This window comes from Micropterus salmoides, unplaced genomic scaffold (genome assembly GCF_014851395.1).
Source record: "Micropterus salmoides isolate LMB-PRFRI ecotype aquatic unplaced genomic scaffold, ASM1485139v1 Ms_hic_scaffold_1, whole genome shotgun sequence".
In the NCBI taxonomy this organism is placed as follows: Eukaryota; Metazoa; Chordata; class Actinopteri; order Centrarchiformes; family Centrarchidae; genus Micropterus; species Micropterus salmoides.
The window spans coordinates 13,863,660-13,888,182 of NW_024040040.1; the positions used below are offsets into that span (position 1 = coordinate 13,863,660).

At 44.1% G+C, this 24,523-nt stretch overlaps 1 protein-coding gene across 2 annotated transcripts in view; it reads left to right on the forward strand.

Annotated features, from left to right (window-relative positions):
• nrp2a (neuropilin 2a) overlaps window positions 1–24,021 on the forward strand; it is a 60,498-nt gene extending 36,477 nt beyond the window's left edge. The window contains exons 8-18 of one of the 2 annotated variants that reach the window (XM_038718952.1): window positions 1,149–1,293; window positions 3,148–3,323; window positions 3,874–4,053; window positions 4,182–4,326; window positions 9,863–9,943; window positions 10,179–10,283; window positions 13,801–14,066; window positions 14,742–14,838; window positions 16,387–16,419; window positions 21,420–21,482; window positions 21,595–24,021. In XM_038718952.1, coding sequence (XP_038574880.1) covers window positions 1,149–1,293; window positions 3,148–3,323; window positions 3,874–4,053; window positions 4,182–4,326; window positions 9,863–9,943; window positions 10,179–10,283; window positions 13,801–14,066; window positions 14,742–14,838; window positions 16,387–16,419; window positions 21,420–21,482; window positions 21,595–21,899 — 1,596 coding nt within the window. In that variant the 3' untranslated portion in view covers window positions 21,900–24,021. Of the gene's footprint in view, window positions 1–1,148; window positions 1,294–3,147; window positions 3,324–3,873; window positions 4,054–4,181; window positions 4,327–9,862; window positions 9,944–10,178; window positions 10,284–13,800; window positions 14,067–14,741; window positions 14,839–16,386; window positions 16,420–18,314; window positions 21,043–21,419; window positions 21,483–21,594 lie in introns of those variants that run through there. The other variant, XM_038718957.1, reaches the window with a different exon arrangement.
• The last annotated feature ends 502 nt before the right edge of the window (window positions 24,022–24,523 follow it).

Below are 24,523 nucleotides of genomic sequence, written 5' to 3' on the forward strand. Positions count from 1 at the left end.
AAGTGTGTAGGGTGCTGTTGTGTGTGTGTTGTGTGTGGGTTCCTGTGGGTTCCTGTGGTTTCCTGCGTCTTTTGTGTGTGTGGTTTCAGTTTGTAGCCACCAACAAGAGGAATGAAAGGCAATAGGGGTGAGAGAGGAAGTGTGCAGAGATATCAACTGTAGGGTTTTGAAGAAGAAATTTAAGGAGAAAAACCTTCATCGCATCTCACATTGAGATGAAGCTATTTAGAGACATAACGACAGACTGAGAGTGCTGGGGGTTAGTTTGTAAACTCCCTGTTTGTAATTATATACAAACTGGGAGTCATGGACTGGGGAAACTTGTTTGTCACAAAAAGGAAAGAAGGGAAGACTCATGTAAGATAAGATAAGAAATACTTTTATTGTCCACAAAGGGAAATTTATTTTGCACCCTATGTCTGTTCTGCAGCTTCACAAAAACAACACTGAATTAACAACAAAATGGTCATGTCCATCCTTGAATGTTCCCATCCTACGCCCTCGAGCATCACGGGACGCTTTTCTGCCCAAAACAGGAAGTAACTTGACCACCCTGGTTACATTTGCCCTCCGACCCCTACTGCCCCACCCCGCCGCTTAAGAGCAAATGGAAGGAAGGGTGTGTTCATAGAGAATGTTGATGCTTTGGGCTGGACACCTCAGGAAGTTAATTTCACTCACATCCTGCCCACCTGGAGAGACTTCCTGCGTCTAAAGGCCAATCATGTTTGGTTGTGTCAGGTCATATCTCCCACAGCTCTCCATGGCCACCAGCATAGCGGTGTATGGCAGTTGAGTGAGCAGCGTGTGTGTGTGTGTGAGCATGGAGGAGAGAGAGATACCCTCATCCGTCGTCGGGCTTTCCCAGCCTCCCAGCACCCGAACCTTTGACCCCAAAACACATCGACAGCTGGGCTGGTGACATTGGATCCGTGTTTGGGTTGTCTCTGCTTTGTCCAGCCTGCCACTCTGTGTGTATGTGTGTGAAGCCAAGTGAAACCGTGCACTGTGGATAAGTGTAGAGTAAGAGATACAGTGTGTGTGTGTGAGAAAGAGAGAGATAAGAGAGTGCTAGCACTGATACCAGCATGTCTCCTTCTGACAATAACCAACCTTTGTTTGTCTTCTATTTGTCTTTGTTCTCCCAGATTTTCCACGCCAATACTGACCCAGCTGAGGTGGTTCTGAACCGGGTCCCCCAGCCAGTTTTGGCCCGGTTTGTTCGTATCCGACCACAGACCTGGAGGAACGGCATCGCCCTGCGCTTCGAGCTCTACGGATGCCAGATTACAGGTGCGTGGGCGTGTGTATCGTGAGGTTAGATCTGTCTGACCTCTTTTTTTTTGTTGCCTAAGAAAGTTGACTTTGCCGGTATCATCGTACAGTTTGACTGAACATAAACAACAACTTTTGAGCTCAGGTTATTGTTCAAAGGCAATTCAACAGAAGCGATGAGGGAGAGGAGAAAGTTATTTGTTCACTCTTTTGTCCTCTTTGGTTATTTAGGGATTTGAACCAGCAGTGGTGTGGTCAGCAGCCTGCCTGTTCTGTTGGTTTGCAACGTAAAACAACTTAAATATAATTCCTTTAAACAAAGATCAACTTTAAAGACATCTGAACATCAGCAAAAAATAACCTCCTAAACCATAAATACAAGGAACACATAAACTCACTGACATGCTCACTCACGCATAAATTGTATGCATTGTATTTAGTCTCTCTCCCACACTGCTATCTTTTAAACATAGCAAGCCTCAGGCTAATTAGAGGAAACTTTTAGTCTGTTCTTCCTTCCAGAGGCACCACCAGTGTCACTTCCCTGTCTTGACGCTCTCCCACTTCTCCGTGCTCGCTGTCTCTGTCTCCCCCGACGCCGCCTCTTTTTTCCTCTCATAGTTTTAGATACTTATTTTTTTTGGATGCGTCCTCTTTGCTCTGTGTTCTCCTCTATGTGGAGAAATGAGTACCAATCAATCATTCATGGCTCCCTGTTCGCTCTTACATCAGAAACTGTGATTCGCTTCAGCCTCAACAGCTGCTATTGAAATAACTATTAGCTCTTACAGTACAGGTACATCCACACACACACACACACACACACATACACACACACACATGCAGTTTCTAAATATAGCAGATGACCTCAAAAGCAGGCACACACTTTGAAATGTACACAGACACACACATATACACTTCCAGTGCCTTTTATTTATTATTTACATCTCCTGCTTTTGCAGTGACATAACAGCATGAAACTTTGATCTGTGTTCTCTTAAACCGTCAGCACAACTAACATCTCCCCATCTCCCTTCCTCCTGCCCTTTCTGTCTTCTTCCGTGTCTCTCAAGCTCTCCCCACCTCTCACCACCCTCACCCACCACCCCTAGTCTCTCGCTCATCCTACTCTATCCTTCCCTCTCCCACTGTTTCTCTCTGTAGGAGTCTCATCTCCGCATCTTCTCCTCCCAGTTTCCCCAAGCCGTCATCTTCAGCTCTGAGTGTCTTTCTCTCGCTTGTTTCCACTCTGTAATTCTCTGCCTCCCAACTCCTCATATTATACCTTTCTTATCCCCTTAATCCTCATTTCTCCCTCTCACACACTCCCTAAGCAAGTTACTTTCAATGTTACTCGCCCATCCATATCTGAATGAGTTTCATTTCCAAGTGCTTTTACGTGTACTTGGAATTTTCCCTCAATCAGTGAATATACATAAAATGTGTGCAGCACAGTGAACACACAAGCTATTGTATAGACTATAAAGATACAATACAGTGAAATAAGATATTGATATGTGAAGTGTATGGATGCCAAGCAGGGACATATGCCTATTCAGCAGCAAAGTTAACATATGCTTTTATCTGACTAATGGAAGTCTAATTGCATATTCAACATGAAGCAATAGTGCTGCGCTACACATCTCTTTACGCTCCTCAGCCTCCCACCTCTCCCTCTCCTATTTGCTCCCGTCTAAACTCTTAATGCTTAGTGGCCAGTAGTGCAATCCTGTGGTGCAGCTTAACAGCTCCCAGGTGGCAATGTGTGTAACAGCATGAGAGTGTACGTTAGGTCATCATTGAAACTTCTCCATCAACCCTCCCGAGGTGAAGGTTAACATTACTATATCTCTGGCCTCTCTTCCACTCCAGATGCTCCGTGTTCAGACCTGCAGGGCCTGCTGTCCGGCCTGCTGCCCGATGCTCAGATCTCAGCCTCCTCCAGCAGGGATATGGTGTGGAATCCTGGGACCGCCCGTCTGGTGGCCAGTCGCTCCGGCTGGTTCCCCGCGCCTGCACAGCCCCTGGCTGGAGAGGAGTGGCTTCAGGTATAAGGGGATTTTAATTGCATTTATTGTACAATTTGACTGTATGTTTCCAGATTATATTACCATGCAAGCACCAACAATAAAATATGATGTTAATGCTTGTCTGCTCCTTGCAGATTGTACATTTTTCCTATATGTTAATGACGTGTGGTATTTTAACATGAATGAATCACTCTAACATTAAATTACATGCATTAATATAATAGTATATTTGAGTATAAAAGATTAATAGCAGAGTAGCCTGGGTGGGTGCCAAGAAGAGTAACAGTTTACAGCTAAAGGGGATAAAAATAAATAACTAAATAAAATGTATCTACTGGAACCTGTAGTGCATTTTATATTATCTGCTAAATATGCAAGACAAAAGCAACTGTCTAGTCATGTTGTCATTTGTTCAGGAAGTTACTTAAAATGTCACAATTATACATATATGCAACATGTAGTACCTTTAAGTGCTTAAGTACATATTGTCATGCCATAAACATAACCATGTGTTGTTTTGTGTAAAGTACATTAATCACCATGCATTTCATAAATTTAATCTCTACAGGTGGATCTAGGTGTTCCTAAGACGGTGCGCGGGGTGATCACCCAGGGAGCGAGGGGAGGAGACGCAGGAAGTGGGGCGACCACAGATAACCGGGCATTTGTCAGGAAGTACAAAGTGGCATACAGCCTGAATGGGAAAGAGTGGAATTTCATCATGGACAGCAAGATTAGCCTGCCCAAGGTGGGTGAGGAAGGAGGATAGATGTGAAAATGTTTTGTTTGTGTGTTTGCAATGAATTCAGTAACCTCCCCCTAACAGACAAACAGTCAAGATGACTTTGCGCTTTTGTAATTGTGTATTTTGGACAGATTTTTGAGGGGAACACACACTACGACACCCCAGAGCTACGTCATTTTGAAGAGATAGTGGCCCAGTACATCAGGCTGTATCCAGAGAGGTGGTCTCCAGCGGGGATCGGGATGCGAGTGGAGATACTGGGCTGTGACCTTCCAGGTAGGACATTCTGCTGTTGCTTATATGGCAGGGAGTCATTTTAATATATGATAATTTGCTCTCTATATTATTCCAGGCTGAATTATTTGCCCCACACTGTAATGAACTCCAGTGATCTAACCAGAACTGAATGGACCTTGAGGAAGGTTGCTCACCAGAAAAGGGAAGGCTCACATTAGATATGCATGAGAGTCATTAGAACCTGCCAGAGGTGAAAAGAGACACCCAGTGTTGGCTGAGGAAGGGAAAGTGATAGCACAGTGAGAGCTTGACCCTGAAAGGTTGTGATTTTGATTTGTTTCTGAGATTGTTTCCCCTGGAAAATATGAGTTAGGCTCTCTCTAAGCCTCTACAACTACAAGTGTTAGCATCAGCAGGGATTGGACAGGGTTCAGTTTAAAGGAATGTGTCCCCAAAGACCGAGAGAGAGCACTGGTGTGTTCACTTTCCAGCATGGTCTGTTATCCAGATGTGAGGTAGTGCTGGAGAACCACATCCACCAGCACTCGCTCACACATGGACTCTCATAGACTGTTTACCACTCCCTCTGTGCCTGTACAGGATGACCGGCCTGTATAGCACAACATGCTCAGCACTTACATACACACTTTGGCACACATGGACAGACTTACACACAACATAAACCACAGAACAAGAGACTTGTATACTCTCCAGACTCCTTACAGTACATTCACAAATCATTGTAATCCCACCACTATAAATACAAGTTAGGCTATCCATTCATTCAGAGTTTGTGTGCTTGCATACATATAATGAATAATATAAAGTTCTGTGTGTTAAGTGTGTGTCTCTTGTGCTCTGTCAAAGTTATGAAACCACAACAATGTAAAAAAAGGTATGTGTTTGTAATTCGGTTATAATCAGGAAGCAATAAAGCATAAATCTCTGCCATAGAATACAACTTAATTTACATGCAGTACATGGAAGCATTTACTTATACCTGGTATCTGGTCACTTTTTTCCCACACACCGCAGAGGAAATTATGTGTTTTGCATTTACTGTTTGATTGACAAGTGACCCGTGGGAAGTGCAGTGCAGAAACACGACAACAATGAACCGCAACCCCGGAGATGAAAACAAAATGAAAAAGCAAGAACCTCAGGGTCAGGGAGTACTACTTTTTGCAGAGGGGTAATTTTTATCAGATGGAGTGGAGGTTTTTTGGGGGGAAAGGTGGCACAGAAAACTGCTGTTGAGGGTCACACATTGTTCACAAGCATCCAAAACTCAGCAGAAATCGTGGACTACTGCTGGCATCCTGTAAATCATTCACTTCCCATTACACTCAAACTATTCACTTTCTTCTTCTTTGTTCTGTCTTCAGTTAAGCCCCTTTTTTGAACTTATTCTCATTTATATGAATCACACAGATATTTCTTTACTCCAAATCGTGCCTAGTTCAGTTTGAACGTAGCAGCAGCTACCACAGTGAGGCTGAATAAGGTCTCTCTCCCATTCCTACACATGGTTGCAGTTCTTTCTTTTCCCACCCTGAGGCTCAGTGCGTGGGCCCATAAATGTTTTTGTTCTTTTTTTTGTCACCGTGCCTGCTCTCCTTTCCTCTCCTCCCCCTCCTCCTCTGTTACTCATCACTCGCACCTCTTTTCCATGCTCACTCACTGCTGTTGGTCCTGACTCCTTCTGTTTCCCACTGTTGATGTGCAGCCGTCTCACACACACACACACACACACACACACACAGCCTCTACAGTGACAGTTTTTTTCTAGCATACTGTACATGCTCCAAAAAATGAAAAATGTATGAGCTCATGAAGGAGATTTTAGAGACTGATCAGTAGAAAAAATGCAAAATATCATCTCTGCCTTTTTCCAGGAAGGATCATTTTAGACTTAGCAGCACTGAATTGTAGAGCTCACACATGCACGTACACACCTGTAATGTAAACCGCAGGTGTCTCAGCTTCCCACTGGCTTTCTGTTTCCTTCAAAATCTCAGTGCGTATGGTAGAGCTCACTATAAAATGATGACAGTCATAGTTTGGTGCTATACTTATTTTGGCTGTTCACATAAGCTCTTTATGTCCCTGTCCTCATAGAAGCCCATTCTTTAGGAAAGCTTCCGTGTGTGTGTGTGTGGATGAACCTTGGTCTGAGCCCTTAACCACACCCAATAGAATATCAAACAATGGCTACTTGTCCTTCTCATCATATTTTTTGGGAGTTTGTGTGTGTGTGTGTGTGTGTGTGTGTGTGTGTGTGTGTGCCTAGGACTGCCAAGCAGAGATTTACAGAAAAGCTTTCTACATAATTGAAGATTTTTTTTTCTTTTCTCTGACATATTGCTGAGTCAGAATCTTTGGGAGTGAGCATTGCCTTTTATGTGGACACCCTGTGTATGTGTGTGTGTTTTTGGTGTCTGCGTGTGTTGAAACACAAGGATTCAAAAGCATTTATCTGTGCACGTCCATGTGTATTTTTGTGAGCATGTGTGTATGCATGCGCAGCTGCGATGTGTATTTGTACGTGTGAGTGTGCATCTGCATTATCTATGCCAGCAGTTCCCCTGGGTGCATTTCTAAGTGTTGGTGTCTCATCCCGTGCATGATGATGACTTGCATCATCACCTGCAGCAGTAGACACATTATGTAAGACAACACTCTGCTGCGGAGGGACTTTTCCTGCATTGCAAGGCCCTCTGCTGCGCATGTACAGTAGGCCTGCCTATGCAAACATGGGCCTCCTCACGCAGCTCTGTGACATAGTCCTCACACACATCAAGGACAGGGCTTGGGGCAAGGTAGGCAGCTCACATACGTTCACACACATTCGCTCGCATTAACTTACACACCCACACAAACGCACAGGTCGGTCCCATTCCCATTGCCCCCGACACTCCTGTCACACCCCAGAAAGGTCAGCACATTTACACTGTGACAAGGCCTGACCTTTGAAAGCACAGAGTGCTCAGGAGCTGGGTAGAATCTTAATGGACTAGACTGTGTGTTTTGTGTTTATGTGTGTTTAGTTGTACACACACATGGGAGCACGTGTGTTGCTGGCGTCCAAGTAATGTGCAGGCGCTCGGTTTATTTTAACGCCTGGTCCCAAGACTTAACTGGAGGACTCAAAGGTTAGACTGGAATAAAAAGGAAAACTCAAAAAGGGAAAATAAACAAGAAGAGTGTGCACAGAGACAGAATAAGGAAGAGATGGGGAACAAGAGATGGTTTTGCATTTGGAATTTAGAAGGAAAAGAGGTTTGAGGATGAGGGCTGCTCTCCTTGCCTTACTTTTTCAGTAGGCCGGCAGCGATAGAAGAGTCTCATTAGTTAGTTAATGACAGGCATAAAGGACGTGACATTAACGCTGGGTTAATGTCAGAAGCTGTCGCCAACTGTGGCCAGCCCTTTCATGTGTGCCATTTCTCCAGCTGGGGCGCCGTCGTGCTCATTTCCACAGGAAGTTCCTCTAAGCGGATCAATTGTGTATCACGCTGCGTTTGTTGCCCTTAGTGACTTTCATAGTCTTTAAATGATAATGGTAATCGTGCAAGAAGACCATTAGGAGGCTCTAATACTACTGTTTTAAACAGTCTACAATATTGCGGCTAACAGGAGTTCAGCAGAGTGATGTGTGGTGATGAATCTATGTGACTTTTGTTCTTTTTTAGATTTTTGCATGGCTGCTGTGTTTCTTTTCCAACTGATGAGCACACATGAGATCATCAGGCATCCAAGCCTCAGAGTTGTTTGGATAGGCTTAAATGAGATATGTCAGGGAAAGCTAGCCAAGCGATATGAAATATAATATGCCTATGAATCCGCTCAGAGTTCATTAATGTCAGTTAAATAAGAAAAAGAAGCTGGTTTATCTGTATCTGTAAAAAAAAAAATAAAATAAAATAAGTGTGATGTGTTTGAATGTAGTGCAGTGAAATGTGACAAAAACAACAAATCACTGTGTAAACATGTGTTGTTAATGACTTTTTGCAACAGACAGAAATTGAGGGAAGAACGGCGTGCAGAGTTCATTCACATGATAAATTTTAATCTTCGGTTGAGATGTGACCCAAACCTCTGTGTAAACTCCCATAACACACCAGTGTTGACCCATCTGCTCCTAATAACACAGAGCTTTCTCCCACTTCACATTCCAACTGCAGTCTGCTCAACATGTGCCTGTTTGTGTGCACATGTGATGCATTTTAATGAGCAAATTGTTGCCGTATTTATGCCTTAGTGTGTTGTTTCTCTTTCTTTGTGATGTATGTCTGCTTAAACTGATGTTAAGGACAGAAAAAAATCCTACACTTTCCGTTCGTTCTCCCTTAGCTCATACATGCACATGAAAACAGAGTGCGAGATGGAGTGTGTGTGCTCTGTATCCTACCTGACAGCCAGTGAGTAGTCCCAGAGTGTGATCATGCTGTCCAAGGTCGAGGGGAGATTGTTAGACTCAGCCATCCATCAGCCTTAGCCCAGGCGTTCTGTATGTACGTGAGTGTGTGTGACTATGCATGTGTGCCCCATGCATCTGTGTGTCTGCATATTTGAGTCAGCATGTGTGTTAGACAGATACTGACGCCTGAGCACCAGACACAACATCATGGGGCTCCCCTCGGGTGCTCTGGGGCTGTCTGTGCCTGCCTCTGCCTGTCTCTGACACTCTGGGTGGGATGGCCGAATGGAGACAGGAGACGAGAGATGGAGTTAGTTTTGGACAATGACCTCACATTCTCAATTATGAGAACAGCTTTAATTTACCTTTAATATACAGGATACTGAGCCATGATGTTTATGTGCCGAATTACGGTTAAAATCGACTCGAAACAGCAGTATAACTCTTCAATTTCCTGTTTAAAACGTGCTCTGACTGCTGTGAAAGTGAACCTGAACTGTTCTTTGTGAGGAACGCGTTGGATTGCTCTCTGCTACAGCTTGCAATGAGAAAAGAGGGAATTTTACAGGGTATTACGCGCCAGACAATTTGTTGGCTGGGACCACTTGCCAGGCAACCAGTAGACCCTCCAGGAAGTTACTGGTCCCCGCCAAGAACAGTGAATTTTCACTTTCACACTTTGGTTTTTGTGTGGATTAATCAAACAAGATATAACACGTAAATTAGTGAGTTTTAGACAGGGTGTTAGGTAAATTTTATTTTACCTTTGACAAAGCAAGTCTAGCTATTTCCCCCTGCTTCAAGCCTTTATGCTAAGCTAAGCTAACCTGCTGTTGGTTGTATCATATTTAGTGTACAGACATGAAATACTATACTGTGCTATAAGTGCTATACAAATAAATCTGATTCAACAGCTTTCAAAATATATAACTAGCTTACACTATACCTCATTACTAATACTTTCTGGTTCTCTCTGCCTTTGTTGCTCACCACTTCCTTTCACATGTGTACTTCCTGGCCCCCCCTGAGAAATTCAATATAAATAATCTCTTAAGCAAACACTGGGTGATTAATACATCCTCCTAGCAATAATCAAATGTCTGAGGATTGTTTCATACAACCCACATTTGACCTGTCGTATGTTTGTGTCTGTAGAAACCACCACACCGGCTGATACCGTCACACCAACTCTGCCTGCCGACATTGAAACCACCACTGTCCCCATTACGACTACAGGTGAGATCTGGGAACAAGGTATTTTACTTGAAGGCAAAAGAAATACTGGATTAATGGTGTTATTAGGAAGCTGTAATAACAAAGATGAAAGCCCTTCAAAGGGCTGTATGACATCATGTAGAGCAGCTGTGAATACTTCTTTATCTGAAATGACTGCGATTTCTCATGCCTTTGTGCCCTTTGGCTCTGGCTCATACTCTGTCTTTTCCCTCCTCCCTGTTCTTCACCTCTACAGTAGCCACCTCTCCTCCATCAGACAGTGTGTGTGACTTTGACCATGGCCTGTGTGGGTGGACGCATGACCCCATTGCCCCTCTCCTCTGGTCCCTGCACAGCCACGGTGAGTCTCCTCATCAGTCATGTGAAGATTCTGCATGAATCACCGCTGCTGTCCTGTTAGCAGAACGACTCAGAGCTGCTTCAGGGAGTTTACGTTTTTCTTCTGTGTAGAAAGCATTTGATGGACAGTGACCGGCAGGGGTTGTTTTGAAACTAGTTAAGCTAGTAGGTCTGGATGATTTTACAAAGCAACGCGGTTTGCAGCTCAAATTTTACATTGTGTTTCTGTATCAGCTTCTGTCAACTGCAGATGATTACTGCAGAGGTTTTATGTATGCAGCTGCAAGGAGAATTTCATTTGGGCACAGAAAATTGCACAAGCTCAAATGCATTAAGTTTATTTTAGCAACTTCGGTGGGTCTAGACAAGACACTGTTTTCTATAATTAAATGGAGTTATTCTTCTTGTGCATCTTCATTGAGTCCTTTTTCAATTTGATTAAAATAATTCCTTAAATTGAAACCAGTCTAATTTAGCAGCAACATTGTCTGCCAGCCGTGCCACTCTTTCCGAGTGATTGGGAACGAAAATGAACCGAGGGAATCAGAGGGAAATAGACATCGCCGCTGTGTCAAGTGCATACAGCCTCGCATGTGACAAACACCAGCTTTCTGCTGGCTTGACTCTGTGTGTCAAAATGCGTGACGTCTCAGCAGGAAAGGGTTAAGAGTGGGTTAAGAGGGGTTAAATGTGCAATGAGGTAACTTCTGTTATGAATTAGCGCCATATAAATAAAACAGAGAATTGAAATTGAAAGACCCAGTAGCTCCAATTAAGTTCAGAGCAGGAGATTCCAAAGACGAGCAGTTATTCCCAGCCGCCCGTCACTGCCCTTCCATTACCACAGGCACATCCCAGATGATGCAGTGTAGACTTCCATCTACTTATACACTCCTTTAAGAAATAATTATTCACTTTCCTTTTATACATACCCGTGGATCAAAAATGCAGCTTTTGGCGTGTTATTAAAAGCTATAGAAGATCCTGCTGGGTTTAGGGAGGGTTTTGTTCATAGCGCTATTTATAATTTTCCATAGGCAGAGTAAGGGATTGTTATCCCAGCCTTGTTTTAAAATGCAATGCTTTTGAGCAAGTCTTCATAAAAGATTCAGCATTTCTGCAGCTGTAGAGAATTAAACAAGAGGTTCAGCTTGCCTCCTTTTTTGTCAAATTTGTGATGTCACCTGGGTCATGTTCAGCAGGGAAACAGATCTCACAGCAAAAAGGCAGAAATTCTCCTGAAGCGTGACCTGTGTAGGTCAAAACCATCTTTGACAGGGGGCTTCAAAGTAGCTTCTTTCATTTCTTCTCCTTTCGGATGGATTGGAAAGGGTTGCTTAGATTAGTCAGGTCGTGGCTTTCATGTATTGAGTACCATTTCCAGGCGTTTTGACACGCCACACCAGCCTTTGATTTTCCTGCACATGTCAAAGGTCAGAAATCCCAGCCAACACGGGATCATTATTTCACTGCTATCAAATCACTGTTTAATCCTCTATAGAATTCCTTTTTCTCATGTGACCCAGAAACCATGAGCTCCTCACCTCTTGACCTCAGTCATGAAACCAGTAATTAGGCATAGAGTTGCAATAAGTCACCATAATCTGTATTATTTGGCTTAATATACCCGTGCTTGAAGAAATGTGCTAACTAGGCTTCATAGATTGAATCCTTGTTTGTTTCTCGCTGCAGGAGACCGCTGTGAAATGGATTAATAATGCTCTGTTGTGCTGCGTATGGCAAGGCAGTCTCGATTATGAGCTGTCTGGCGAACAAGAGGCATAACAATGGGGGGTTCACTGCGAGACGCCGCGCCTCAACACGAGGCATAGGCAATGGAAGAGGCTTTGGTGCACACATTAAAATGAGTGATAACACGCCTCACGGAGTCACAAATATGTTTCACTCGCACATCCTCTCTAGGCATATATACACATGCATGCACACAAAAAACTGTGCCGTGTGCAGCTGGGGAGAGTACACAGAGACACACACTCATTCCAGGGCTGCGAAGGGCCAAGGGACACACTGTCACACACACTGTCTGAAGTGTCACACACAGGCGAGTCTGGGCGTATGGCGGGCAGAGGGGAGCTGTCAAGTTGGAGGAAGATTTGTCCCTCCAGATACTGCTTGTCGGATCTGCTGGAAACAAGGCACGCGCGCACACACACACATACAAACACACACACACACAGCAAAAGGTTATCGACCCAGTCACTCAATAACTTGAGCATGTCTGTACTAAAAACATACACCCTCAGTGGATGCCGCTGTAAGGTGCTTTGGATAAAAAGCAGATGCCGTGTTAAAGACAAACTTTGTGCTGTTACTGGACACAAAAACTAAAACAGACACACACTCTCGATTAGCCTCGGACTACTTTTTCCTTGCGTTTAAGACAGAAAGGCTTGTAGTTGCTCCCACACACACACACACACACACACACACACACACACACACGCAGTTCATGATAAAGAAGGTGATTTAATCTGCAGATTGTTGATATTGGACATTTTCCCACAGGGTCCACTTAAAAAATTCTTCACCACACGCCTCTTTGAATCACTCTCTCACACACACACATGCAGTCTCTTTCTGTCTCTCACACACACCCATACATACTGTAGTCTCACCAATCTTACTCTCTCACAATGGAATTCATGTCAGCATCCAATTTGCAAACTAAACATCCTCTGGTGTAAACAAATGAATTGGCTTGCGTTTTGTTTGACTTTTCCGTTGTTTAAGTCATTTACCTGGAAGGGAATCAAGAGAAATAGGCCCCGAGGGTCTTGACATGAGTTCTGGTAGCACTCCATGTACGAATGACGCTCTCACTGGACCTATTCTTCTGTGTGTTTATATTTGTCATATCGCTATTGTTTGGTTTGACTATTGTGTGGTACTGATCCCATTCCTGTTAGCAACTGGTGATTAGTTTCCTTATTGTTTTAGAGTCATGTTGGAGATATCTGTAATTGTGTGAAAACACATACTGTACATGTGTGCGTATGGATATATATGTCTAAGTCTGCCTGAATGCGCACACAGTGATGATTAACGATTATAATTGTGTGACTGTATGCACACACAGTATGTGTATGTGTTTCATTTGTGCCCCACAAACTCATTCCAGCAGCATCCATTTACAGTGGATTTCAAAAGTCCACACAGCCTTTCAAATATCCTAGTTTTTATTGCCTCCAGTGCTGAAATGAAAACCCATTAAATCAAGATATTTTCACTTTAATTTGACTGCAACCAGCAAACTCAAGGTTAAAACAAAGCTTTGTTCATTTCTGGCAATGTGTTAAAAATACTAACAGCTCGGGTGCATATTGTTGCTGTGAAATTCTGTAATGTCAACATTTTGTTGTTTTGTTTTGGATTTTCAAATCTGGTGAATACAGCTAAAACATTGAAATCACCAAAGTTACTCTGTATAATCGCAGCACATCTGGATTTAAGACAAAGTAATGTTTCATCCTATCTCATCTGATCCCACTCCCCTCCAGAGCTCAACAGCTATCTGTACATGGACGCCAGCCTAAAGACAGAGCAGCAGCAAGCCCGGCTCGTGAGCCCCGTGGTGGCGGCTGACACTGGGCCCCTCTGCCTCCTCTTCTCCTACCAGCTGTCGGGGGAGGCCCAGGGCCACCTGAAGGTCCTGCTGCGGGACGCCCACAACGAGGAGACCGTCCTGTGGACACTGAAAGACGATCAGGGCCCCGTCTGGAAGGAGGGTCGCACCATCCTGCCTCGCTCCCCTAAAGACTTCCAGGTAATAATAAACCCACATTTCGGAAATAACTTTATCTTTACTGGTATGAAAAAAAGTGCAAGGGCTAAAAAAGCAAGTGATTGGAAAAGTCATAACAGCAGACAGACCTCAGGCAAATATCAGTGAGCTATATTAAAGTATGTCTGCTTGATAAATAGGTATCTGGGTCAGACCTTTTATTATATGTCTCCCCAGAAAAAGAAACATATCTTTAATGTCTTTATCAGGGTTGGTTAGAGAGAGATTCATCTCAGAGCATATGAAAGCATCAGTTTTAACCTCTCTGTCACCACGGGCCAGGTTTGACTTCAAAAGGAGCTAAAGTATGCCATAGTGTCTCTATTGTCTGTGTGATTGTTTGGGGATTGTCATGCATTTGTCAGAGACATCACAGGCACTTAATGTTCTCATAAAAAAGTAAGTTGAAGACGCTCACAGAGAAGGGAAGGATGATTGCAAGTTTTGAGTGCAACTTGAAAATCACAGGCACCGTATTAAGTTTTTATCCTCTTTCTCCTCCTCCTCCTCCTACTTGTCCCCGTTCTCAATTTGCCTCCACCCCCCTGCTCCCCCTTACCTTCATCCTGTCTCCGTCTTCCTCTTCCTCCTCTTCTTTTTCAACTTATACCTCCTCCTCTCCCTCTTCCTCTTCCTCCCCTGTTTTCTCTGTGGTAGGTTGTGATGGAAGGTTTCTTTGTGCATGGCACCAGAGGACACATCTGGATAGACAACATCCACATGAGCTCTAGCATCCCTCTGAAAGAGTGTACACGTAAGTTCCGCACAAACAAACACACATCATTTGACCCACCCACTCCCTCTCGTCAACTCAACCATCACCTCTTCGTCTCGCCCTCCCTCAATCTGCCGTTCCTTTTATTTCCCTTCCACCTCCTCCACTTTTAGCCTTAAGGTCCTTGAACAGTGACACACATGAAGTGATAAACACCCCCCACCCGCCACTCCCTCGCCCTCCCATCCCTGTTTCGGAGACAGCCTCTCCTCCAAAGAGCCCACTGAATACAGAGATGAAAGGAGGAAGGAGAGGGAGGGACAGCATTTATTCCTCCACAAAAAAAAGAAAAGAAGAATAGGAAAACTAGGCCATAAACGCCCCGTGGGCCCCTGCGATGCTAATCTATGTTTCATTAGATTTCTCTTCTTCTCTTTCTCTCCCTCTATCTCTCTTGCGCTCACTCCTCTGTCGTATTTGTAAACAGAGCTTTTCCCGAGCCGTCAAAGGGAATTACTAGACAGGCTGTTTCCCAAGCAACTTTCTGGGTGCCTGGTGTGAGGCGAGCGCCAGCATAGCCTCCTTAATCTGGCCCAAGCAGGGGCTTTGGAGAGGGTCTTAAACAGATCAGAGACCGAGCCGGGGGTTCAGAGCCAAAAACCTTCCGTCATCATTTTGACTGACGTCCAGTGTGCTTTGGAGCTGGACCACAGTGGGGAGAAGGAAAAGTGTAATTGAGGGAAAGAGTGTGTGCGCATATGTGTGTGTTAAGTCACTTTAGCTTGTGGCAATCGCTTCTGTTTTTGTGTGTTTCTGCCTCTTTGTGTTTGCGTTCTATCAGTCATTTTTGTGTGTATATGTGTGTCACGGGAGTCTTGAGAGATTCTAAGCAGCACAGCAGCTTGGAAGGCAATGATGACAGCCCCCTCCTGCCTCCATGCTGCTGTGTTTCCTCCTTCCTCCCTTCCCTCCCCTCCTCTGCCCCTCCCAGAGCATTCTGGGATGTTGCTTATCACCCAACACAGTTGAGTTTTTCACAGTACGTTGGCGTTCCCGCCAAAAGGCGCCAGTTCCCAAGTCGGTTTCCCCCTTTCTGTCTCTCTCACCAGCTCCCCATGAAACACACACATGCACTATCTAACACACACTAAGACACACACACCAGTTCTTTCTGTTTGCATTCCAGGCAGTCAAAGAGAAGGTTCTGGTCTGTGCATTTGCAGCAAGCCAAAAAACCCTTACCCGCTTCAATTTAACTGGACTCCGCAGATAAACAACTTGAAATGCTTGAACTTTGCAAACACAGACACACACACGTACACATAGCCTGTACACTCTCAACACAGCCCATCTCAAATTCCCAACTCGCACAATGTGCTCTGTTTGAAATTGCATTCTAGCAAAGGAGCCGAGTAAATGCCATAATTCATGTGAGTTATCTGAGGAATTAACTTAAATTTCCTCAGGAGGAGTTTGATAGTCTTGTGACATTTGTGTGACATTTCACTGACTTTTCCCTTGCATTTAAAGTTCTAATGGTTCTCACTCTCTCTCTCTTTCTGTTCCTATCTCTCTCTGTCCTCGCAGAACCCTTTGCAGCTTTTTCTCCTGAAAATCCAGGTGAGTTTGGCTTTGGTATGATGTCACTTCCTCTCTGGTCTTGCTTCCTGCCCGTTGGTATGCACTAGCCTGGGGAGTTTTGCTTGGTGGCTAAGTTGTCTAAAAAAACTCAGCCCAAACCAGTCACTCACCGACATCCCAGAGGCTGAGTCTGCTAGAACTGTGTGAACCCAGATCAATAAAAACTGCATTCAGTTTCAAAACTAGTGATTCATCGCATCAGCAGCAGCATGCAGACATCCTCAAACAATTACTAAACCCCTTGCTAAAATCTTAATAATCACATTTGCAAATGCCAAATGAATTTTCTCAAACTCTTACCAAGTTGGAAAATAGATGATTTGAGTAATGTTCTGTTGTGCATTAGTTTTACCTTGTCAGTCTCAGTGGAAACAAAGGATTAGTCTCAAAAGAGCAAACTCTGCGTGTAAGGCAAGCTAAATCAAGCACACCTCATGGAGTCAGATATTTGAAAAGAGCTACATATTCTCAGTTCTAGGCTCCCTGACACAGCCTGAAGGGTTTTAAATAACTGTCTGCCTCATGAAAAATATTTAGAGCATCCTGAGGGACTCTATGAGATTGATGTTAGTGTTTTGGCATCTCATAATGTCTTCCAATAAGATAAGAGCTTGGCGGTTTCAGTGCGAATGTGATGTGTGTGCACTTCTCCGGCTTTTCTACTCCTCCGCCTTCACACACACATGCACACTCACACAGAGTCTCTAACCCTTGACAAACATGCACAAACACACACATTAATACTACCACACACATACACACCAGTGTCCCCAGTGAAAAGCAATCTGATAGAGTGACTGAGCAGCGGCAAGCACTGGTGTCTCTCTCTCCTCTCCCTAACTCAGCTCTGTCTAATGAGTGTGTGCAGTGTGAAGTAGCAGAGCACGCACCATTCCCCTCTGTAATTATGTGACACGGTCCAAAAATCAGGATGTATTCAGCTCTGCTTCACTTTCCCTAGTTCAATTTGACATTCTCTTGGTCTTACAACTCGCCACATCAAGTTTGAATGATACATGTGGGCTTTATATTTTAGTTTTTCATTGTCTTCAGGGGTACGTTTTTTCATAGCCGCCTTGGGTAGTCGAGTAGAGGCTTCTTGGAAGGTCGGTAGTTGGTTCTTACCAAGAATTTGAGAAGGGGGTTCAAGCGAGGGGCAGCAGTGTAGAGGATCTGTGGAGATAGTCTCCAAGGAGACAGAGCTTGGCTTGAGGAGGAGAGGACTGGCCAGTACGCATGAGAAAAAGGAAAATGAAAAACCAAGAACAGAGAACAGGATAAATGATGTACTCAAAACAAATCTGCCAACTCAAGCCAGCTAAATAACAAATCCCAATCCAGCATCAGCTCAGTGAGAGCTCTGGAGCATTGGATTCCCATGTGGTGTCCGACTGATTCTTGCATGGTTCTGAGACTTTTATCAGGGGGATGTTTGTGACTTCCTGTGCCAGTGCAAAACAGGAAGAGGAAGCTCCTTAATTCAATGTGTGTGGGTGCTTTTATGACTAATTATCTTGGCATTCGTTTCACACCAAGTAATTTCATTGGAGCTTTAAAAGAAATGAATTGCATTGAATTTGATTGGACCAAACATCGGACTGATTTCAAACCAAATCTCTTGATGATCTTGGTGTGAAAATTTGTCCTCCAACTGAAACCCAAGTTACATGAGAGAAATGGATGCATTTGATTTTTTTTGGCCTTGGAGATTTATTTTATTTTTTGCAACTGGCATGCTTGTGCATGCTCATATGAGGTGCACGCCTGCTGTTCATATGAAGACCAATAGGGATAGAAAATAGAGAATTAAATGTAGAAAATAAACAAGTGCCACTTTTTTCCCGCTGGCCAATTATTCTGTATCTCTCCACCAGGGGGAGGCGTTCCTGTGCCTCCCTTGCCCATCCACTGGTATTACATTATGGCCGCCGGGGGCGCCCTTCTTCTCCTGGCGGTGGCCATCTTGGTCAGAGCCCTCTGTTGCTGCCGACAACACCTGGCCACCAAGAAGAGCCAGCTGTCAGTGGCCTATCACAGCTCCTCGCAGTGCTTCCAGTATTCTAACTGGTCCTCCAGTATGGCCGCCCCAGGGGTGGAGCCAGTCCTGACAGTGAGGTTGGACAGCCGGGACCGACACCGTACCCTCTGCTGAAAAGAAGCACTTAGCTGCGTTGTGTTTGGCAGAGCAGGACGCCAACTTGTGATGTCAGTGGCAGTATGTGTCGTGATGCCACAAGATTGACAGAACATCGACTCGACAAACCCCCTCCCTCATTTAGTTTACAGTTGCAAGGGTGATGATGACATAGACATTGTCCTAAACTGCCAAGTGAAAATTTGCAAAGAAACACTGTGCTCTGTCTCGCTGTCTCTAATGGATGTAGCTTCGGTTGCTGTTTTCTTCTTTGTTCCATTAAGGAGTTTGCTGTTGACATTTCACACTATGCTGCTCCTGATGAGAGGACTGAAGTCTGAGTAAGTTATTTATCTGAACAACTTGTTTCGGACCATTGAGTGCCGTCTGGCTACTCATAGCCCCAACAGTCCTCCTGAAATGACCCCAGCATGGACATACACACAGACATGTGTGGGCTGGAAAGAGGAGGGGGTCGAGCTGGTTCTGCTGCGAGAGCCAGCCTGAGCTGCCAAACCACAGGCTAAAACAAGACCCCAGAGACATGAGGAGCTCTGCAGTGCTGAGAGAGAGAGAGAAGAGAAAACTGTTAGGCTGAGAGGCATTCAATGTGTGAGCTCGTCCAAGAAAAGTTCAAGAAAATAAAGCTCTTGGTATCTCTGTAATAACAACACAAGATAGCTGTGATATGAGTTGTACCAATAGTGAGGATGTTGTAACGGAGATGAAAAAAATCCTTCCATTGTCCTTTTCAGCAGAGCATGTGCACATTTAAAATCAAAGGAATGCAAATCCATCATACTTTAAGTCCTGCATCACAAATGGAGATAACCAGCTCGTTTGATTGAACGTCTTGTCTTCTCCTGATAAAGGCATCAGTCAGTGATGGATGCAGCTGTCTTCAGTGTTTAGTGTTTCATCTTGATTCTCTGGCGTAATAAAGCACGTTGTTCCACTCCCATTTGTGCTTCATACCACCCACTTCCGTTGTTCCCCATGTCTTTAAGCTGCCCAGATGAAAGCCATGCCGAGCAAAGCCTTGTTGGGTTTTCAGTGGGAATATGTGCTTGTTGTTTTTAGGGTTGTAAATAGACACAGCTGTCTGCCATCACCACTTCGTTCTTGATTTATTCTCCTACAAATCCCACAATGCAGCTGGAACAGCTGGAAGCCATAAGTGCAATGCTTTTCTGTATATGTACACCAGTGAGAGGGATCCAAGACATTATAAAAACCAGAGCAGAGCTCCAGCTATTGATGGTTCTTCCTTTAGTGCCGTAAGACACCGTGAATGGCAATTAACATAAATTAAGACTTAGCTAATGCAGTTCTTACTAATATTTAACATATCTAGGATCTAAAAGCCTGTTTTATTGTGAAATTTCTCCAAACTCTGACTGAGCTAGACAAATTGTCACCAATTTCTTTCTCATCAGTTGGTACAGAGGTGGTCGAAATTCGACACAAGCTCAGTTTAACACCCTGGATTGAATGGAATTGAAGTCTTCACTCTGTGGCTTTTAAATGGCCGTGCTTTCGTGATCTGTCACACCAGCAAAAATCCATCACCTACTAGCCCACAGCTCAGCAGAATGCACCTCGATTTGTTGCAACTATTTTGAAGCTTAACTTTTCTCTCCAGAGTGAAAAAAGTGTTTTTTGGCACACTCTCACTATGTGCTTTTAAATCAACTTGGAGAGGAGGGATTGGAAACCCTACTTAGTCCATCTCGACACCGTTACGCTCCAAGCCTCTAATAGTTGTAATTAGTTAATGGACAGATAACATTTATTAAGGCTGCGGTAAGCACTTTTCCTTCCCATCTACTGCACCTCTGTCGCCCAATCCGCTGCCAACTTCAGTTGCCCTGGAAACGAAGCATTAATAACGCCATTGGCCATCAAAGACCTCCGGATCTAGACGTGTGCCTTGCCAAGCAGTTACTCCCACTCCTGCATGCTTGCCAAGAGCAGCAAGCTCAAAAACACACTCACACATAGACACAAATGCACGCACACACGGAAAGTGAAAACTCATCTAAAGTAAAAGTACACTTGAGCCATTGGGCTCAACTAAAGTGCTGCAGCCATTGCTAGTTTTACCACACTTGTAATCTTCCAATTCAGACACTCACATACATATCAATTTTCAGTTCACACTGCCTGGCAGTGCCGTGAGTTTCACAGAATGGGAAGCGAGACTGTCACAAGCACTACTTAAATGTTGCCATTTGTGGGGTTTTTTTCTTTGGTCATCTTATACACCACTCTTAAACTTGACAGTAATAGTGTCGATGATTTTAATGGTGATAAGTATGGGTAATGTTAATTATTTGATGATGTTTGCATCTTTATTCACATGGAATGAACAGTCTTATACCATCAGTATGCTATGTGATGACTGTGTGTTTGACAGGAATGTATCATAATGATCTTTCTCTATTAATAAAGTCATATTTTTCTACTAATTTTTCTTCCAAGACTTATGTGTACTAAATCTCTAACGTTTCTGAATAAACACCAGTAAATATAAATTTACAATATCTAAAGGGTTATTTATCAGTAAATATTTTTGTAGTCCTGTAAACTCATGAGCAGTGCAACCACCTGTTATTGCTGATTGTTAGCATTACAAAATGTATTAAAGTGGAACCAGAAAACCAGCCAAAGATTCTACTATATAACAAAAGTACCAAACATACTGCAACTTGGATTACAACTTGGAAGATGAGTCTCTTCCCCACCATAGCACCATCTTTTGGTGCAAATGCTGTGCCATGTAATAATTATTTGTGGAATTTGCTTGATGCTCAAATACCATGTTTCCTGTGCTTCTCTCTGACAGTTAAGAGACCCAATGAATTTGGAGATGGACGCCTTTTCAGTGGCAGAGACCCATTAGGTGGAGGTAATGCACAAAGAACTCACATCTTTTGATTAGCAGAATTAAAGTCACATTTCTGTTTCTGCTAATTCAAAAAGTTCTCACTTGCCACTCCCTCCTTCCCTTCCTGTCACAGTTTTACAGTTCCCCGAGTGGAACACAGCATCCCCGTCATCTGAGCCCCCGGTGACCCGTGTCTCAGAGAAAGACAACTCGTGGTTGTACACCCTGGACCCCATCCTGGTCACCATCATTGTCATGAGCTCCCTGGGCGTCCTGCTCGGGGCAGTCTGCGCCGGCCTCCTCCTGTACTGCACCTGCTCCTACAGCGGCCTGTCGTCACGCTCCTCCACCACCCTGGAGAACTACAACTTCGAACTGTACGACGGCCTCAAGCACAAGGTCAAACTGAACCAACAGCGCTGCTGCACCGAGGCGTGAGGAGTTCGAGAGAGGAAACACAAAAGGAGACGGATCGAGAGCGGGAGATGCAGCCATTTTGTGAAAGCCTCTCAGTATTTTCTTCATTTCCTCCAGTTCACTTTAGCGTCAGTTTAATTCCTCAGTGGTGCAGACCCCTGGACACATGGACAACAAGAAAGCCACTTTTTTAGCTCAGAGGGGAATTCATTTCCTGCTTGGGAAACGTGGCACAGTCCAGTGTTGGTAGATTCTTTGGTGAAAGAACCAATGAGAGAAAGACTGGGGTTACCCAGATGGATTGTTCTATTGAGGGGATGTTAGGCCTCAAAAAGTAAATATCTACACATATCAATTACAGATTCCTGCTCCACCAAAAGAGAACTGTTTATAAATGCATCATAGATTTGTAAGAGGTCTAGTTGTGAAACTGGATACTGTAAGCTACACATACTGAGTCAGAACACATTGTGTTGGAAAGTTGGTAGGTTAGGAACGTGCTTAGAAAGCGTCTTTTTTGATCACATGTGAACACAGTGGCCTAGACTTAGAAGCTCCTTTGTGTGGCCCGTTGGCTTTTTTGTTCTGTCGTAGACTCTGCTACCTATCAGCCTCAGTTATCCTCTTAGTTCCTGACAGTCTGTGGTATTTTTAGTCACCAACCTCCATCAAGTTTGTCTTTCTGCTCGGTCACTCTCTTTCTGTTTAATGTTTTCGTTCTGGCCTATTGCCAGGCTGTGATGGCAGATAAGTAGAAAAAAAGAGGCAAAGAAAGTGTATGTGTACGTAGAGGTGGGGGTGGGTGGGGGGGTCATTTTAACACATTCTTTTAACGACAGAGAGAGTTATTGTTAGATTTAGTCGTCGGAGACTGTTGTTACTGGTTCCTGTCAAAGAGAAGGTCATGTTTACATTGTGGTTAATGGTGAAAGGTCAAGGAGCTTGGGTCGACGCAACCTATGGATTGCTAGTAAGACTGAAAACTGCTGAAGAAAGAGAAACAAAGAGAGTGAGAGAGACTATGACTGACAGAGCACTAAAATCCCCCTGTCTCTCTCTCACACAGTGGCAATGTTCTCCCTGTGCTTTCGTGAGGACAAAAAACAAATGGGATCAGAAACAAATGCACAACCAGAAACCGCTCTTCTCAATCGACTGACTGACTTGACTGACTGACTGTGCCCTGGGACACACAACAAGCCTTAAAAGCAAACTGTTCATGGAAATGTTGAAAAAGGAATGTTGAGGCGACACCAAGACAAGAGAGGAGGTCTACATCTCTCTTTCTCTTTATATGTGGACCTCAAAAGCCATGATTTAAAGGACCTACCCCTACCCCACACACCTCCAACTCACACATACACATGGATCACACCACCCCCACTTCCACCTACTGGCTAATTGTGGCCTATTTTCTGAAGTCGTTTTAGTTTTCTTTTCTGTATTTCTGCTCTCGCACAGCAAGGCGGACATTCTTCAGGACGGTTTTGAACCAGTCAGAAAGGGTCTTGTCTTGCACGCTCTGAATGGACTCATAAGCCATGAGAAGGAGAGGGTGAGAGAAAACATCTCAGAGTTCCCTCCCATGCACATGCACCATACACGCATTACTTCACTTATATATACAGATGTGTATACAGAATATGAATGCACACCATCTCTCTATCAGAAATACATGAGATCTTGGACGCACACACTGACAGGCACTCAGACCTAAAAATGAAGGGGACAATGGCTGCTGCTGAGGAGCCTGAGCTATGTATTTGCCATGGATTCACCAGACACACATGCACTCTACATTTCATCTCATTTACGCTCACCATGTACACGCACACCACACCACTCTCCTCTGAGGCCCGCTTTTCTGGACCCCACTGACTCTCTTCAAAGTGCCTTGGAGCCTCGGGGATCCAGCTTGCCTTTGGAGCCGGTATCAGATACAGTAATTTGACGCTGACAGTGACAGTCACAGCGCCCCCTTCTGCCTGGGAGGACCAAACACGTAAAAGGACAGGATCCCCCCTTTCGCACTGCTCGGACTGCTGTTGTTGTTGTTTTAAAGGGGTCTTTGTACAGAAATGCTCTTTTTATGATTGTTATTATAATTATTGTTATGATTATTTAATAAAGGATTTATACCATACTGATGAAAAAACTGGCCAAGATTTTTTTTACTGTGATACATTTAGAAAATGTTTGATTGATGCAATGTTTTCTTATAATTTTTGACATTATGCCAATATTTGTGGACAGCACAACAACACAGCTAAATACTTCCTGTCCAATTACCCTCAAACTCTGGAGCCAAACTTTCACTTTTAATTGCAAAAAGGAATACACATGGGAAATCACACACACACAAGCTCATGTTCTTGCTCTCTTTCTCTGTCACATACATACATAATGCTGTGTTGTCAGCCTGCTACACTTGGCCTCTAATCTCCCCATGATGTCCCATTAGCCTGGACCTCTGGTGGCCCTCATTTAGGAGCTTCAACATCAAAGCTTTGAAGTGCCCGGCGTCTCTGCTACACACACGCACACACACAGACTCATACACATAAACACAAAGACTCATACAGTACACATGCAATTACTCTGCTTCTCTTTTATACAGCTTTCTGAGTCCCCCACACACGGTTTCA